The 16,591-nt window shown below is 42.0% G+C and overlaps 1 protein-coding gene across 12 annotated transcripts in view; it reads right to left on the bottom strand.

The window, feature by feature from the left end:
- The window catches only part of DPY19L3 (dpy-19 like C-mannosyltransferase 3), an 80,406-nt gene that overhangs the window by 62,019 nt on the left and 1,796 nt on the right, over nucleotides 1-16,591 (bottom strand). For all 12 annotated transcript variants that reach the window (XR_010153808.1, XR_010153809.1, XM_016935608.4 and 9 more), the window contains exons 2-3: nucleotides 15,677-15,816; nucleotides 12,657-12,790 (exon numbers count right to left, since the gene is read on the bottom strand). Coding sequence is in view for 7 of the 12 variants with exons in the window: in XM_016935608.4 (XP_016791097.2) it covers nucleotides 12,657-12,790; nucleotides 15,677-15,779 (237 nt within the window). In the remaining 5 variants the exon portion in view is untranslated. The remainder of the gene's footprint in view (nucleotides 1-12,656; nucleotides 12,791-15,676; nucleotides 15,817-16,591) is intronic.

Genomic DNA, 16,591 nt, shown 5'->3' with positions numbered 1-16,591 from the left:
ATGGCACAATCTTAGCTAATGACAACTTCTGTGTCCTGAACTCAAGTGATCCTCCTACCTCAGTCTCCTGAGTAGGTGGGACTATAGGCACATGCCACCATGCCCAGCAAATTGTTTTTGTTTTTAGAGATGGGGTTTCACCATGTTGCCCAGGCTTGTCTTGAACTACTGAGCTCAAGCGATCCTGCCGCCTTGGCCTCCCAAAGTGCTGGGATGACAGGCATGAGCCACTGTGCCCAGTCAGCCTCCACCATCTTTTACCCTCTCTTCCCCTTCTTCTTTTATCTTGTGTTATACGTATTACACTGTTATGTTATTATTATGCATTATAACATTATTACTTATGTTGGCATTCTTGTGTATTAGGTTGGTGCAAAAGTAATTGTGGTTTTTGCCATTTAAAAGTAATGGCGGCCAGGCATGGTGGCTCACACCTGTAATCCTAACTTTGGGAGGCAGAAGTGGATGGACTGCCTGAGCTCAGGAGTTCGAGACCAGCCTGGCATGTCTCAAACAGCCTGACATGGCAAAACCCTGTCTCTACTAAAAATACCCAAAAAAAAAAAAAAAAAAAAAAAAAAAATTAGCTGGGCATGGTGGTGCATGCCTATAATCCCAAGTACTGGGGAGGCTGAGGCACAACTGCTTGAACCCAGAAGGCGGAGGTTGCAGTGAGCCAAGATCATGCCACTTCATTCCAGCCTAGGTGACAGAGCAAGCTCTGTTTCATAAATAAATAAATAAATAAAATTAAAGTAATGACAAGACCTACATTACTTTTGTACCTAATATAACATTATTTATATCATACACATTTTGTTCTATCACTAATTTTTAGTTTTAGTCCTATAGTTAAATAAATTTGAGCCCCACTGAGCATCTTTCTGTCATTGTTTTTCCATGTATCTCATGGATGGATGAAGTTTTTCCTCTTCCAATTTCTTCACGTATTCTTAAAAGTACATATTTCTAGGAACAAAAAAGTTTGTATGCCATCTTTATATGCAATGGAATGACTGGGTTAAAATGTGTAAATCACTTTCTTTTACTTGAGCATTTTCTAGGCATCATTCATGGTCTTTGACCATTAGACATTACTGTGGAGAAGCTGAATGCTAGGTTGACTTTTGTTTCTCCTTATTGGTAACTTGATCTTTTCGTCTAGAATGTCCAAAGGTTTCTTTACATATTTAAGTTCAGCAACTTCAGAGAACTCTATCCTGCTAATGATTTTTCTAGGCCAATTTATCCTGGAACCTGCTCTGCCCCTTCAATTAGTAGATTCAAATTTCCTTTTACTTTTGGAAAGTTTCCTTGAATTACATCTTTAAACGTGTGTGTGTGTGTGTGTGTGTGTGTGTGTGTGTGTTTTTCCTGATTTATTGTTCTCGTTCTCTTTTTTTGGGACACAAATGATGCATGCTTGCTGCTCTTTGTCCTCCTCAATTGTCACTTGCTTTCTCATACTGTCACTTTATTCAATCTCCTTTCATTTTGTTGACCTCTCTCAGTCCTGTCCAACATTGCTCTTTCTGTACATTCTACGGATTCCAGTCTCCTGTATGTTGCATCTGAGACGGTCATAATTTCTATAACGATTCTACTTTGTAATTCTATTTCTTGTCTAAAGTCTGCCAGTTCATATTTCACTTCCTTTTGTTCTCTTCCTGTTTCCCCTTGAAGAAGGCACATACCTTCTTATGTTTCTGCTTTGTATTCATCTTCCACAGTGGCAAAGGATTATCTTTTAATGTGACACGAGTGGTTACAACCTCCACATCTCCACTGTAAAATTATTCTGGTGACTGTTCTTCACCAGTGATGTCTGCTTGTTGTTCTCTTCCCTTTTTTGTTGCAGTATCACTGGACAATCTTGTCCCAGTTCCTTCCTTATCAGTTATGTCAGAATGTGGCAAGTTCTTACTACACAAGCTACTTGCAGGAAGTTCATGTGGGGGTGAGGCCAGGCACACAGCTCAGGTCAGCAAGAATTTTCATTGTATAGGGTGGTTTACAAGGGTGAGTTCTTCAGTCTTTTCCTCATTTTAGTCAACAGAACTTGATAGCTTTGGGGATCTTCGAAATGCAGGTTACCTCCCTTCATTCCTGTCCTCTTAAATTCCATCTCTTAACAAATATGGCTTGTCTCTGTGATCGCTCCTTCTGGCCTGCCTAGCATGCTGTTCTTCATAGCAGAGTGGATCCAAGACAGCGGCTGCCACTACTGCCTGCACACCCATCCCATGGTCCTACTCAGGGTGCTGTTGGTTTTACCCCTTAGGAGATGCCACTAACTTTGGAGGACGACACTTTACTCACTTTATCTGACCCCTGCAGCTTACAGACTCCTCTCTTTTTTTTTTTTTTTTTTTTTGAGATGAAGTCTCGCTTTGTCACCCAGGCTGGAGTGCAGTGGTGCAATCTCGACTCACTGCAACCTCCTCCTCCCAGGTTCAAGCGATTCTCCTGCTTCAGCTGGGATTACAGGAGTACACCACCACACCTGGCTAATTTTTGTATTTTTAGTAGAGACAGGGTTTTGCCATGTTGGCCAGGCTGGTCTTGAACTCCTGAACTCAAGTGATGTGCCCACCTCGGCCTCCCAAAGTGCTGGGATTACAGGCGTGAGCCACCTTGCCTGGCCGCAGACTCTTCTCTCAGCATCTTTCTGAGTGCCACTGGATTTGGCAGCCCCCTTCATCAAAGCTGGAACTTGATTATCTATTTTTCACATTCCTTAATTGCTCTGAGGGAATTCCAAGAAGGAAGGAACTGATACCACTACATTGCCACTTTAAAGTGAGAATAAGTAAGCACTGTTAGGATTTAACTGTACTATTATAAACAATCTAACTATCCAAAGTTGGGAGCATGGAAATAGTGGAATAATCAAGAGAATAAAAACTTCAAAAATATGAAATTATAAAACCATAACTACTTACATAATTATAAAAGTTTTGTGAAAATGTATATATGGAAAAAGCATAGTATGTAACAGCAGATAAGGTAGATTATAAAAACTAACTATAATGGGGTCATAAATAAGTAAAATATTTAGGCACTTAGGATGAAGAATGGAAGGGAAAAATGAAAACTGCTTTTTGTTAAGGGTAATGAATATTAAGTAATGTTTTTCATTTAAAATTTTTCATCATTGTTACAACATAGTTTCAATAATTAAAAAACAATACACACTCGAAAACTAAAAATGAAGACTATACAGATGTCTACTATACATTTATTAAACACATGGCAGGCCGCGGTGGCTCATGCTTGTAATCCCAGCACTTTGGGAGGCAGAGATGGGCGGAACACCTGAGGTCAGGAGTTTGAGAACAGCCTGACCAACATGGCAAAACCTCGTCTCTACTAAAAATACAAAAATTAGCTGGGCACGGTGGTGCGCACCTGTAATCCCAGCTACTCTACTCAGGAGGCTGAGGCAAGAGAATCGCTTGAAGTCGGGAGGCAAAGGTTGCAGTGAGCCAAGACTACACTACTGTACCCCAGCCTGGGCGACAGAGTGAGACTCCATCTCAACAACAACAACAACAAAAAACAAAACTACTAAACAAAAATCACTTAAAATGCATCCACTGGCTCCTGTACCTGCCAGGACTAACCATATCGTATCCTTGAAGGCAAGCTCCAGAAGTCACGTCCTTTGGTTCTAGTTCCCATCCAGATTCTTCACAGCAGCCAGTGCCTCCCCTTTTCCTCTGCCTACCCCATACCCCTCAGCCCCAGCAGTTGACTCTATTGCAGAAGACTGGAAGCTACTTAGCACTGATGACGTGCCAGGCACCATAAGGGCAGAACACCAAGTAAGAAAACAGGCTTTTACTAGCTGGGTGTGGTGGTTCACGCCTGCAATCCCAGCACTTTGGGAGGCTGAGGGGGGCGGATCATGAGGTCAAGAGATCGAGACCATCCTGGCCAAGATGGTGAAACCCCGTCTCCACTAAAAATACAAAAATTAGCCGGGCGTGGTGGTGCCTGCCTGTAATCCCAGTTACTTGGGAGGCTGAGGCAGGAGAACCGTGTGAACCCGGGATGCGGAGGTTGCAGTGAGCTAAAATTGTGCCACTGCATTCCAGCCTGGGTGACACAGCAAGGCTCCGTCTCAAAAAAAAAAAAAAAAAAAAAAAAAAAAAAAAAAAAAATGGGGGAGTGCCTTTCACTTTTTGTTTACAATAAAGGGCAGTAAAAAAGTAGGTTGCATTGAAAGGACAATTTAGAGTTAGTGTTTGGGCTCTGAAGATAGGCAGCTTAAACAGAATATGTAGGTCAGGCATTGTGGCTCATGTCTATAATCCCAGAACTTTGGGAGGCCCAGGTGGGAGGCTTGCTTGAGGCCAAGAGTTCAAGAACAGCCTGTACAACAAAGTGAGACTCTGTCTCTACAAAAAATGAAAAAATTAGCTGGCACCACTTGGGAGGCTGAGGTTGGTGGACTGCTTGAGCCCAGGAGTTCAAGGTTGCAGTGACCCTGATTGCACCACTGCACTCCAGCCTGAGTGACAGAGTGAGAACCTGTCTCAAAAAATAGGTGCAAATAGGCCGGGGAACGGTGGCTCATGCCTGTAATCCCTGCACTTTGGGAGGCCGAGGCGGGTGGATCACGAGGTCAGGAGACCCAGACCATCCTGGCTAACACTGTGAAACCCCGTCTCTACTAAAAAATACAAAAAATTAGCCAGGCGTGGCAGCGGGCACCTGTAGTCCCAGCTACTCGGGAGGCTGAGGCAGGAGAATGGCGCGAACCCGGGAGGTGGAGCTTGCAGGGAGCCGAGATCGCGCCACTGCACTCCAGCCTGGGCGACACAGCAAGACTCTGTCTCAAAAAAAAAAAAAAAAAAAAAAAAGGTACAAATAAATACAATATGTATTAAAATGCCCCCAAATAGTTCCAAGCATGTAACAGACATTCAATAAAGGGTATTTTAAAAAATCTTGAATACTTTCAATTTCCTAGCAAGGGAAATATAATACAATGAAGACAATAGAAAAATAACTTAAAATTTTAAAAATATGCTGAGAAAGGATACTAGATATATCTTTTATACTACTATATGAAACCAGTATCTTTTCCTTCAACTTTCCAGTTGCTATTTCAGGGTTCCCACTTTTCATATACAAACAATACAACAAACATTTAAAAAATCATTTCGAATGCATAAATTCAGTGTATGACTTGTCTATTACATAACCAATACTTTTACTCTCTGAATAATTACAACTACTTCAAAGTATTCAAAAATAAAATCAAAGTATTTTCATTAAACACTAACCTACCAATTTTGATGAGAAAAAGTTATAACCCCAAAACAGGAAAGGAAAGCAGATTTACTCTTCTCAAATAATTTCCCAATATAGAAATGGTATAAATTACAGGAGATTTATAAAGGAATATACACTCCAAAAATGAGCTTTTCTTTGGCCAAATAAGGTCTTTGTTCAGTGATATTTATAATTTCTAATTGTTTATTTACAGAAAATATGTACATATTTAAAAATTAAATCAGATTAATTAAAAAAAAATTTAGTTCCTGAGTTGTACTACCCCATTTCAAGTGTTCAATAGCCACATGTGGCCACTGTACTAGACAGTGCATACACTGAACATTTCCTTCATTATAGTCCTATTGGACAATGCTGATCTAGCGAATCTAAGCAAAACACAAAACCAAATGCCTAGGCAGAGGTATTAACAGGTTTGAGAAATGGTTCTAACATTGGAGGATTCTTCTTGTGATATAGGAGACAACCCAAAATGTGTGCTATGGACTACTGCTTGAACAAAGAGGAAAAAAAATGGAATACGACTCTGAGCTCAATTGTAAGTTTCAGAGGACAAGGGTGGTGGGTGGGGAAAAGCGCCTGTTTTATAGCTTCCCAGATGGTATCTGAGGCACAGACACAAACTGGCCCAGGTTCTCTTTCCTTTCTCATTTTACACGCTCCTGAAACAATCTCATCCACACATCTACAAGATGGTAAGATGAAAATGCCCATTTCCAACACAGACGGAACTCCTGCCTTCAGCCCCGTAAGTCTAGCTTCCTTTATTCTGTATTTCTAGGTGGACTGCTTTAAAAGTGCCTCACAACATAGTCAAACCTGAGCTCATCGTTCCCTGCCTTTCCTCCTGTGCAAGAAAGAATTTGGCTGACCTCTGTCCCTGGTTACGGGGAGGTAACCTTGTATTAGTCCATTCCTCATGCTTCTAATAAAGACATACCCAAGACTGGGTAATTTATAAAGGAAAGAGGTTTAATGGAGTCACAGTTCCACAAGGGTGGAGAGGTCTCACAATCATGGCAGAAAGTGAATGAAGAGCAAAGTCAAGTCTTACATGGCGGCAGGCAGACAGTGTGTGACGGGGAACTCCCCTCTATAAAACCATCAGATCTGGCCAGGCGTGGTAGCTCACACCTGTAATTCCAGCACTTTGGGAGGCCAAGGTGGGCAGATCACAAGGTCAGGAGTTCAAGATCAGCCTGACCAACATGGTGAAATCCCATCTCTACTAAAAATACAAAAATTAGCCAGGCGTGGTGGCACGCACCTGTTAACCTCAGCTACTCAGGTGGCTGAGGCAGGAGAATTGCTTGAACTCAGGAGGCGGAGGCTGCAGTGAGCCGAGATCGTGCCACTGCACTCCAGTCTGGACGACAGAGCGAGACTCCGTTTCAGAAAAAAATTAAAATAAATAAAGCCATCAGATCTCATGACACTATCATGAGAACAGCACAGGAAAGGCCCGCCCCCATGATTCAATTACCTCCCACTGGGTCCCTCCCACAACATGTGGGAATTATGGGAACTACAATTAAAGATGAGATTTGGGTGGGGACACAGCCAAACCATATCAAAACTCTACCCTCTAAGAATAAAGAATCTGGCTGCTCTTTGTCCCCAGTTCCTGGGAGATAGCCTCTAAATCCTTGGAACTTCTAAGTGATGAGAGTGTCTTTGTTATTCATGGTAGGTTCTTCAGACCTCATCTGAAAGCCTGGGCTAGCAGGTGACAGGGTGAGCTCCTAATTTGTGCTAAGGAGATGACTCAGGATTGGGGCTGGCCAAGCCAGAACACTCAACCATGTGGCCTGAGAGTCAGGGCTTTGAGCCATGTGCTAGCAGCCCAACTTCTAAGGAGCAGAAAAGGGCTGGAGATTGAGTCCAGCCTTGTGGGCAATAATCCAATCAATCATGCCTACATAACGAAACCTCAATAAAAACTAGACACCAGTACTCAGAAGAGCTTCTTTGGTTGGCTCCACACAGTGTAACACACTGATGTGCCAGGAGGGTAACAGGCCTGACTCCATGGGGAAAAGATAATGAAAGCTTCCAATGGGACCCTCGAAGACTTGGCTGCATGTGTCACTCCCTTTGGCTGGTTCTGATTTGTAATCTTTTGCTATAATAAATCTGTAGTCATAATATAGCACTTCCCTGAATTCTGTGAGTTGTTCTAGTGAATTATTGAACCTGAGCGGGTGGTGGGAACCTCAGAATTTGTAGCCAGCTGGTCAGAAGTGAGGGTTGCCTGGGGGGGCCCCAAATGTGCCACTGGTGTGTGAAACGAAGGCATTTTTGTAGAGAGCTGTGCCCTCATCCTGTGGGGTTTGGCCTAACGGTGGATAGCTGGTGTCAGAACTTACTGATCCTCCAGCTCTGCTCCTCCCGGTGCTCGTTGTCACAGTAAATGGCAGGTCCATCCATCCACCCCGCTGCTAAGGAGAGCAAGCAGCTTGGACCGACAGCCTCTCAACTGTTCCCTCTCAACAGACTTCCACACAATGAATCAAGACATCCTTCCAAGTCCACTTCCTAAAAAGCTCTGACTCTGCTCACGTCTCTGCAACTCTTATGCAGCCTCAAAGCCCTAAGTGATCTGTTCTTCTCCTCTCTTCTACCTTCTCCTCATCACTCATAAAACTCTGGCCACATGCACCTTCTCTCTGATCCTGGATTTGCCAAGTTCATTCCTACCTTAGAGACTTTTGGCTTGCTGTTTCCTCTGCCTAGAATGTTCTCACAGATCTTAGCTTGGCTGGTTCCTTCTATCATATCATGTAGGTTTTGGTTTACATGTCCTCAAAGTGGTCGGCTTTACTTCCCAATTCCAAGTAGCCTTCTAGTGACTATCTCATCATCCCGTGTGACTTTCACCGTAGGATTCATTTTCATTTTCTTTCTGATTTTTCCCCTTTTCATCATAATTAAGTTCTATGTCGTATTCAATGCTTTATTCCCAGGGCCTAGAAAAGTGTCTGGCATACAGAAGATACTCACTGAATATTTGAATGCAATATTTAAATATTACTGAATCCACTGAATTGGATTATCTTAGCAGTTTCCTGACTTTAGTTTTGCTCTCCCCAAATCCATTTTCCACATCACAGCCTAAGGCAACTTTCTGAAACGCCAATACGATGACATCGCTGCCTCACTAAAAATACGGTTCACTACTATAATACATTCAGAGAGAGTTCTATCTTTGAGACAGAGAAGACAGACCCTTTATTATCTGGCCTCTGTTTACCATTCCCAGTACATCCCTTCTCCCCTTCTACTCTCTAGCCAGGCTGAACTACTGCCAACGCTTCACACACCAGGCTCTCTTGCGTTCTGAATTTCCTGCACTTGTCCCTCTTCTAGGACACTCATCTTTCCTCCCCAACTTGCCTGGTTAACTCTTACTCATCCTTCAGGTCTACTTAACCATCATTTCCTCTAGAAAAGCCTCCCTGATCTTCCAAAATGAGGTTAGGCTTCCACTCCTATGTGCTCCCACAGTGCTCTCTATCTCACCCCATCCTAGCACTGAGTTGGGATGTCCTGTAATTGTCTGGATACTGACCTGTATCCTTCTCAAGAGTGTAAGTTCCTTGGGGGCATGGCCTTATCTTATTCAGTGATACTGCTACCACTAAGCACAGTGCCTGCTGGCATACTGTAGGTGCTTAATATATATTTATTCAATTCACTTACTATACTGGAAAATCTGCTGGTAAATTCAGAAATCTTTGTTATTCCTTCCATGTTCTCTGCAGTGTTGAACTCAATGTTACCCACAGAACAGGTGCTCAGTAAATACTAGGTAAAACTAGAACTTCCTTAACCCAGTGAAAGTAAAGAGAGAAAAACCAAGGGTGTTCAAGTTTCTTGATGATGGGGTGTATTTATTTAAGGAAACTAGGAAGGCTGGTTACAAGTTTTAAATTAAAGAGCTACACTTAATAGTTTATAATTAAGTTATATGATCTCTTTCAACATGTCTCCTTGCTATACGGTTGTTAGCATTCAATTTGGGCTATCTGCTCACACAGAGATATTTCAGCCTTTTTTCAAAATACTTATGTTAATATATATGCACTACATGGTTTAATTCTAGGGGATCGCTTTATAAGCATTTTTTTTTTTTTTGAGATGAAATCTCACTTTGTCACCCAGGCTGGAGTGCAGTGGCATGATCTCAGCTCACTGCAACCTCTGCCTCCTGAGTTCAAGCAATTCTCCTGCCTCAGCCTCCTGAGTAGCTGGAAATACAGGCGTGTGCCACCATGCCTGGCTAATTTCTTTTGTTTGTTTGTTTGGTTTTTTTTGGAGACAGAGTCTGTCACCCAGGCTGGAGTGCAGTGGCGCGATCTCGGCTCATTGCAAGCTCCGCCTCCCAGGTTCACGCCATTCTCTTGCCTCAGCCTCCCGAGTAGCTGGGATTACAGGTGCCCGCCACCACGCCCGGCTGATTTTTTTGTATTTTTAGTACAGACGGGATTTCACCGTGTTAGCCAGGATGGTCTCAATTTCCTAACCTCGTGATCCGCCCGCCACGGCCTCCCAAAGTGCGGGGATTAAAGGTGTGAGCCACTGCGCCCGGCCCTCTTCTTTTGTATTTTTAGTAGAGATGGGGTTTCACCATGTTGGCCAGGCTGGTCTCAAACTCCTGACCTCAAGTGATCCACCACGCCCTGCCAGCACTCCATTTTAAAGAGATAGGTGGGCATAGCGGCTCACACCTGTAATCCCAATATTTTGGGAGGCCAACGCAGGAGGATTGCTTGAGTCCAGGAGTTTGAGAACAGCCTGGGCAACATAGTAGGCCCATCTCTACAAAAAATTAAATAATTATCTGGGAACAGTGACGTGCACCTGTGGTCCCCCCTACTCGGGAGGCTAAGGTGAGAGTAATGCTTCAATTCAGCCCAGAGGTTGGGGGCTGCAGCGAGCTGTAATTGTGCCATTGCACTCCAGCCTGGGGACAGAGAAAGACCCTGCCCGCCCCTGCTCCTCCCAAAAAAAGATATATAAACGAGTAAAATTCTTCTGACAAGAAGAACTACCTACTGTCACTGAAAGATAAGAATTATTCTTCTTTGAGGGGAACATCACACTCTGGGGACTGTTGTGGGGTGGGGGGAGGGGGAGGGATAGCATTGGGAGATATACCTAATGCTAGATGACGAGTTAGTGGGTGCAGCGCACCAGCATGGCACATGTATACATATGTAACTAACCTGCACATTGTGCACATGTACCCTAAAACTTAAAGTATAATAATAATTAAAAAAAAAAAAGAATTATTCTTCTTTGGTACTATGATAATTTGTATAAAGATATATATACTGTACCCATAAAGTAACACAGCAAGTTTTAAAAATAAACACACTAGAGGTCATTCTTATAAATTAGATTTGTCATCAAAGTAATATCCTTTCGAGGCTCATTTCAGTAAGAGAATCAAAGCTCAAAATGTTTTGGAAAACTTTCTTTGGAAGATGTCTTCAGATCCTTCATCAGTCACTTCTTTCGAACATTCTTATAGATACACATCTTTGGCTTTGAAGGTGTTTGTTTATTTTTACAAGCAACTAGTCATCAGACACCACAGTTTAGGTTAAAGATCATGACATATTAGATTAAAATGGAAGGTATATTTGGATGCAAATTTCCACATGTAAGTTATATACGAGTTCTGAAAACAATGCCAAGAGGAGTTCTAGAAATGTTGAAAAAGAGAGAAAGAAAACAAGGAAACGTGTTTAAAGAGTCACAGACCACCCCCTCAACTTTTTTCTTTTTTTTTTTGATAAAGAGTATTGCTCTGTTGCCCCGGCTGGAGTGCAGTGGTGGGATCTCGGCTCACTGCAACCTCTTCCTCCCGAGTTCAAGTGATTCTTGTGCCTCAGCCTCCTGAGTAGCTGAGATTACAGGTGTGTGTCACCATGCCCGGCTAATTTTTGTATTTTTAGTAGAGATAGGGTTCCACCATGTTGGCCAGGCTGGTCTTGAACTCCTGACTTCAAGTGATCTGCCCGCCTCGACCTCCCAAAGTGCTGGGATTACAGGCGTGACGCCCAGCTAACCCTCCTGAAAATCTGATTAAAATTACAGTTCCTTTCCCTGGAAACATCATGGCTTCCCCATCGCCCTATGCCCTGCAAAACCACTTGCACAGAGTATTAGATAGTCGTGAACATGCTGAGGACCCTCCGTGGAGCCACATTTAGACCCCATGATTTAAAGCAGTGGCTTTTTAATTTCCTTTTCTGTTTTTTTTTTTTTCCTGTTGTAGCCAACAAGAAAAAAAAGAAAAGGAAGTACCTTGTATACTGTGACCCAGTTTGTGCATATATATATATATAAAATTAAAAGTTTCACAAAACAATCCTCAACCCTACTAGATGTGATAGTATTCTCTTTTTTTTTGATTTCATTAAGAAAAATGTTACTCATGACCTACTGCACTAATTTCACAATCTATAACTTGAAAAATACTAATTTAGAATAACTGCTAAATAAATGGAATAAGTTAATGAAAAAGAAAAAACTCACTTGATTATAAAAATTCTGGGCTGGGTGCTATGGCTCATTCTCATATTTTGGAAGACCAGGGCAGTAGGATCGCTTGAGCCCAGGAGTTCGAGACCAGCATGGGCAACAAAGTGAGACCCTGTCTCTACAAAAAAATCAAATTTAGCTTGGTGAGGTGGTGCATGCCTGGGGTCCCAGTGACACAGGAAGCTTAGGCAGGATACTCACTTGAGCCCAGGAGGTTGAGGCTGCAGTGACCCATGTTTGCACCACTGCATTCTAGCCTGGGTGACAGAGCAATACCCTATCTCAAAAAATTAAAACGAAAAATAAAGATTCTGGCTGGACGCAGTGGCTCACGCCTGTAATCCCAGCACTTTGGGAGGCTGAGACAGGCAGATCACAAGGTCAGGAGTTCGAGATCAGCCTGGTCAATATGCTGAAACCCCGTCTCTAGTAAAAATACAAAAATTAGCTGGGTGTGGTGGCACGCACCTATAGTCCCAGCTACTTGGGAGGCTATGCCAGAAGAATCGCCTGAACCTGCGAGGCAGAGGTTGTAGTGAGCCAAGATTGCGCCACCACACTCCAGCCTGGGTGACAGAGTGAGACTCCATCTCAAAAATAAATAAATAATAAAGAAAAATTAAAAAAAAGATTCTAATATGTTATTTTAAAATAATAAACACAAAAGTTATTTCACTCTATAGTCCAACCTTTCTAGAGATTGGATTCTTTATGGCAAAACTGTGTTGCCTTGGTCATTCATCCACATGGCTTACTACTGGAGATCCCACTGAGTGAATGATACAATGGTCAAAGAAACTCCATACCTTAATATTAGAAAACCATAAATCATTTTCATGTAACGTGGCAAGGTAGACAGATGTAAGAAGTCCAATGCAAAGGGCAATGGTTCCACCAATTGTCAATGACAAAATCTTCCATAATCTTCTACTGGTACAACCTTTTGGAAAAATGGAACAGATAAATAATTAAGTCAGTAAAAAAATCAGAATGTAATAGTTCTACTTCAGATTATCAAGTAAGCTAAGTCTAGCTGCCTGTCACTAGGAAAGCTTTTCCTGTCTCCAGCGGAGGGTCCTTTCTGATGCCACAGACCTGTTTTCATTCTATTACAACTTTTACCCCGTATCTAACTGTCCATGTGTCCATTCTGCCAACTACAACGTAAGCTTCTTGAAGACAAATACATTTTCTTATTCATGTTTAATACTGAGGGCCTCTGTCTGGCACAGTTTAACAACCATAATTTAACTATGAAGTCTGTTAAATGGATGACTAAATGTGTTACGTGTCTAGGACGTAATCGATCTTTTAGATAATCTAGGTACAATTGGTGGCTTATTCTTTAAAAGCTATTTTAAAAACTTGATTACCTAAAAAATAATTATTGTTTTTTGAGACAGGATCTTGCTCTGTTGCCCAAGATGGAATGCAGTAGTGCAATCTTGGTTCACTGCAACCTCTGCCTCCTAGGTTCAAGCAATTCTCCCACCTCAGCCTCCTGAGTAGCTGGGACTACAGGCACACGCCACCATGCCTGGCTAATTTTTGTATTTTTAGTAGATACAGGGTTTCACCATGTTGGCCAGGCTGGTCTTGAACTCCTGACCTCAAGTGATTCACCCACCCAAGCTGGGATCCTAAAGTGCTGGGATTACAGGCATGAGCCACTGCACCTGGCCGATTACCTAAAACTTTTTTTTTAAACCCACAGGTTTTGCAGGAATGCTCTGGGGGGAAAAACCCACAGAATAAATAATCCAACATAACTCAAGTTAAAGGACATATAAACTAGGCAAAATATGGATAGCACATATAAGAAAGCTTAAATACCCTTAACATAAGATGAATACTTTCAGGACAATTTATTTTATTTCAGGACAATTTATTGTCCTGTCAAGATGAATACTGCAGTAGGAAAAAGATTAAGGACATGAACAGGCAATGTACAATAGAAAAAAGTGGCCAATAATAATAACAGACTGAAGATGTTTAAATTCATTAATGTTAAAGAAATGCAAATCAAAACTGTGAGTTATACTTTTAAAAATCTTGGCCAATTTGACAGCTTTCAAAATGCTAATACTCTGTTTTGGTAAGGGTATAAAAAATAGACATCTTCAAACATTGCTGCTAGAAGAATAAATTGGTGCCTCTCTGGAATGCAACATGGCAGCAGTGAGTAAAAGCCACCAAAACGAGCATCCCATTTGGCCAGTAATTCCAAATCTAGGCATGTACCCTGCTGTGGTTTGACTATTCGGCCCCTCCAAATCTCATGATGAAATGTGATTCCCAATGTTGGGGGTGGGGCCTAATGGGAGGTGGTGTGGTGATGGAACCAGAGTCCTTATAAACAGGTTGGTGAGATTCTAGCAGTACTGAGTTTTCATTCTGTTAGTCCTAGGGGAGCTGGTTGGTTAAAAAAGAGCCTGACATCCTGTGTTCCCTGGAAATTGCTTCTACTCTGGTCATGTGATCTCTACACACTGGCTCCCCTAAGTCTTCTGCCACGACTGGAAGCTTCCTGAGGTCTCACTAGAGGCAGATGCTGGTGCCATGCTTCTCATACAGTCTGCAGAACCCTGAGGCAAAGAAACCTCTTTTCTTTATAAATCACCTAGCCTCAAGTATTCCTTTATAGCAACAGACATGGACTAAGACATGCCCCAAGGAAATAAAGTTTTAAACAAACATATGGCCACAAGGAAATTGATCACAGTTCTGTCTGTATTAGCAAATGTTAAGAAAACCTTTCACTTCTACAGTGGCAGCTATAAAAATACTTTACATAGATGATATTTCAAAAATACGTTAACTGGCTTATGACATGTTCATAACATAATAAGAGAAAAATAGCAAGCTACAAAACAGCACGTGGATCCCAATTTTGCAAAACTGTATACGAATGCTTATGGGTATACATGTGCAGAATATGACATTAAGACAGCAAGACAGTGCCATTGGTGTTAGTTTCAGGATGGGAGTATATTTCTCTTTCTTTGCATTGTTTAAGGTGTTCAGAAAGTACTATTATCCAAAACGTGTTAATCACTCGCTAATGGCTGAGCCAGGTGTCATGACCTCCCATTACAGATTACTTTTGTTAAACTGTTTCCCTGAATTGCTTTACTAGCCTGGCTGGTAAGAATTAACATGGCTGTAAATAATGTAAATTCTGTCAGATATCCAAAATGGTTAATGGGTATGAAGATTTTCATGTTAACTTTTAAAATCCTGACCATGCTTTAGTTACAAAAGCTACTCAGGAAGCAAGAAGTTGGTAATTAATGCTATCTGATGCATCACTTAGCAAGTCTTTACCATTATACAAACAACTGACCAAGTTCTGATTACTTTTCCCACCAATAAAAGAAAAAAAAAAAAGGCAAAAGAAAACTTCAGGAATTTGACTAATTATAAAGAATTTTTAAAAAATGTTGATCCACCTTTCACTACCTTAATGGAAACTCACCCAAGGTAAGGTTGCCTGGTGTAAATAGTATATATGACCAGAAAAATTAGAGAGAGACTAAAATCTGGGGTGTGGGTGGGGGACCATTACTCTAGAGAGTCAAAGGATGAGATTGGAAGAACCGTAAGTTAATGAACAGACAGCTGACAAACACTTCTAATCAAAGCTCTTTCATCTTTTGTCAAATCATAACTGTAAAATCAATCTAATCAAATTGCAATTAGAATATCAGGGTACTAGAACAAGTTTCAATTGTTAGGTCCCACCAAATTTTTATCCTATTGGAGAGTGACATTTTAATATGCAGAAATAAAAGCAACCCAAATTGCTGCTTTAGTTTAAATCACCTACCAGATGGCAATTTATTTTCCAACTTCACATTTTCTTCTTGGGCTGGAAAGTCTTCAGAAACTTCTGTGGCTCTTATTTCTCTTCTTTGCCGGATGGACATCATGATGTCAGACTTACATGCATTGTTCTCCCAATCACTCCTAGATAGCAATAAACAGGCCATCAACGTCAGTGCCTTCTCCCCAACACACCCCGTGCTCATCCATGCTGAAATGCCTTTACTTATGCCATTTTCCCTCTATTAGCATGCCCTCCCTTTTTTTTTCTTCCCCCCAAGACAGGGTCTCACTGTCACTCAGGCTGGAGTGCAGCGGCACCATCACGGCTCACTGTAGCCTCTACTTCCACAGGCTCAGGTGATCCACCTCAGCCTCCCGAGTATCTGGACTACAGGCATGTGCTACTACACCTGGCTAATTATTTTTTGTAAAGATGGGGTCTCCCTACCTTGCCCAGGCTGGTACTGAACTCCTGGCCTCATGTGATCCTCCCCGCCTTGGCCTCCCAAAGTGCTAGGATTACTTGAATGAGCCATTGTGCCCAGCCTGCCCTCGATCTTGCCATCTAAATCGTTGCTGGCCTTCAAAGCTACACTCAAAACACAATTCAAATATTTATTCAACTCAATCATATTTATTCATGAAGCATGTGCTCTACAGCAGGCCCTGCCAGGAGTCAGGAATACAGGTAAGCAACACAAACGAGCCACTGCTTTTCTTCCAGAACATCTTGGGACATTCCAGTTCCGGCTGATCTTCTCCCTCCCTGAGCCATAGCAGTTACCACGCAATGCGTCACGTAATTACACAGTTGTATATTATTTTCTACTTCCATAGGCGGTAGTAGGTCTTCAGTACCTCCCACAGAAGTGGCCACGTGGGAGATACTCCATAGTAAATGTGTTGACAACCGGAT

The sequence above is a fragment of the Pan troglodytes genome, chromosome 20 (genome assembly GCF_028858775.2).
Source record: "Pan troglodytes isolate AG18354 chromosome 20, NHGRI_mPanTro3-v2.0_pri, whole genome shotgun sequence".
NCBI lineage: Eukaryota > Metazoa > Chordata > Mammalia > Primates > Hominidae > Pan > Pan troglodytes.
Note: the sequence above shows the minus strand (reverse complement) of the source record. Positions and strands in the feature narration are given on the sequence as shown.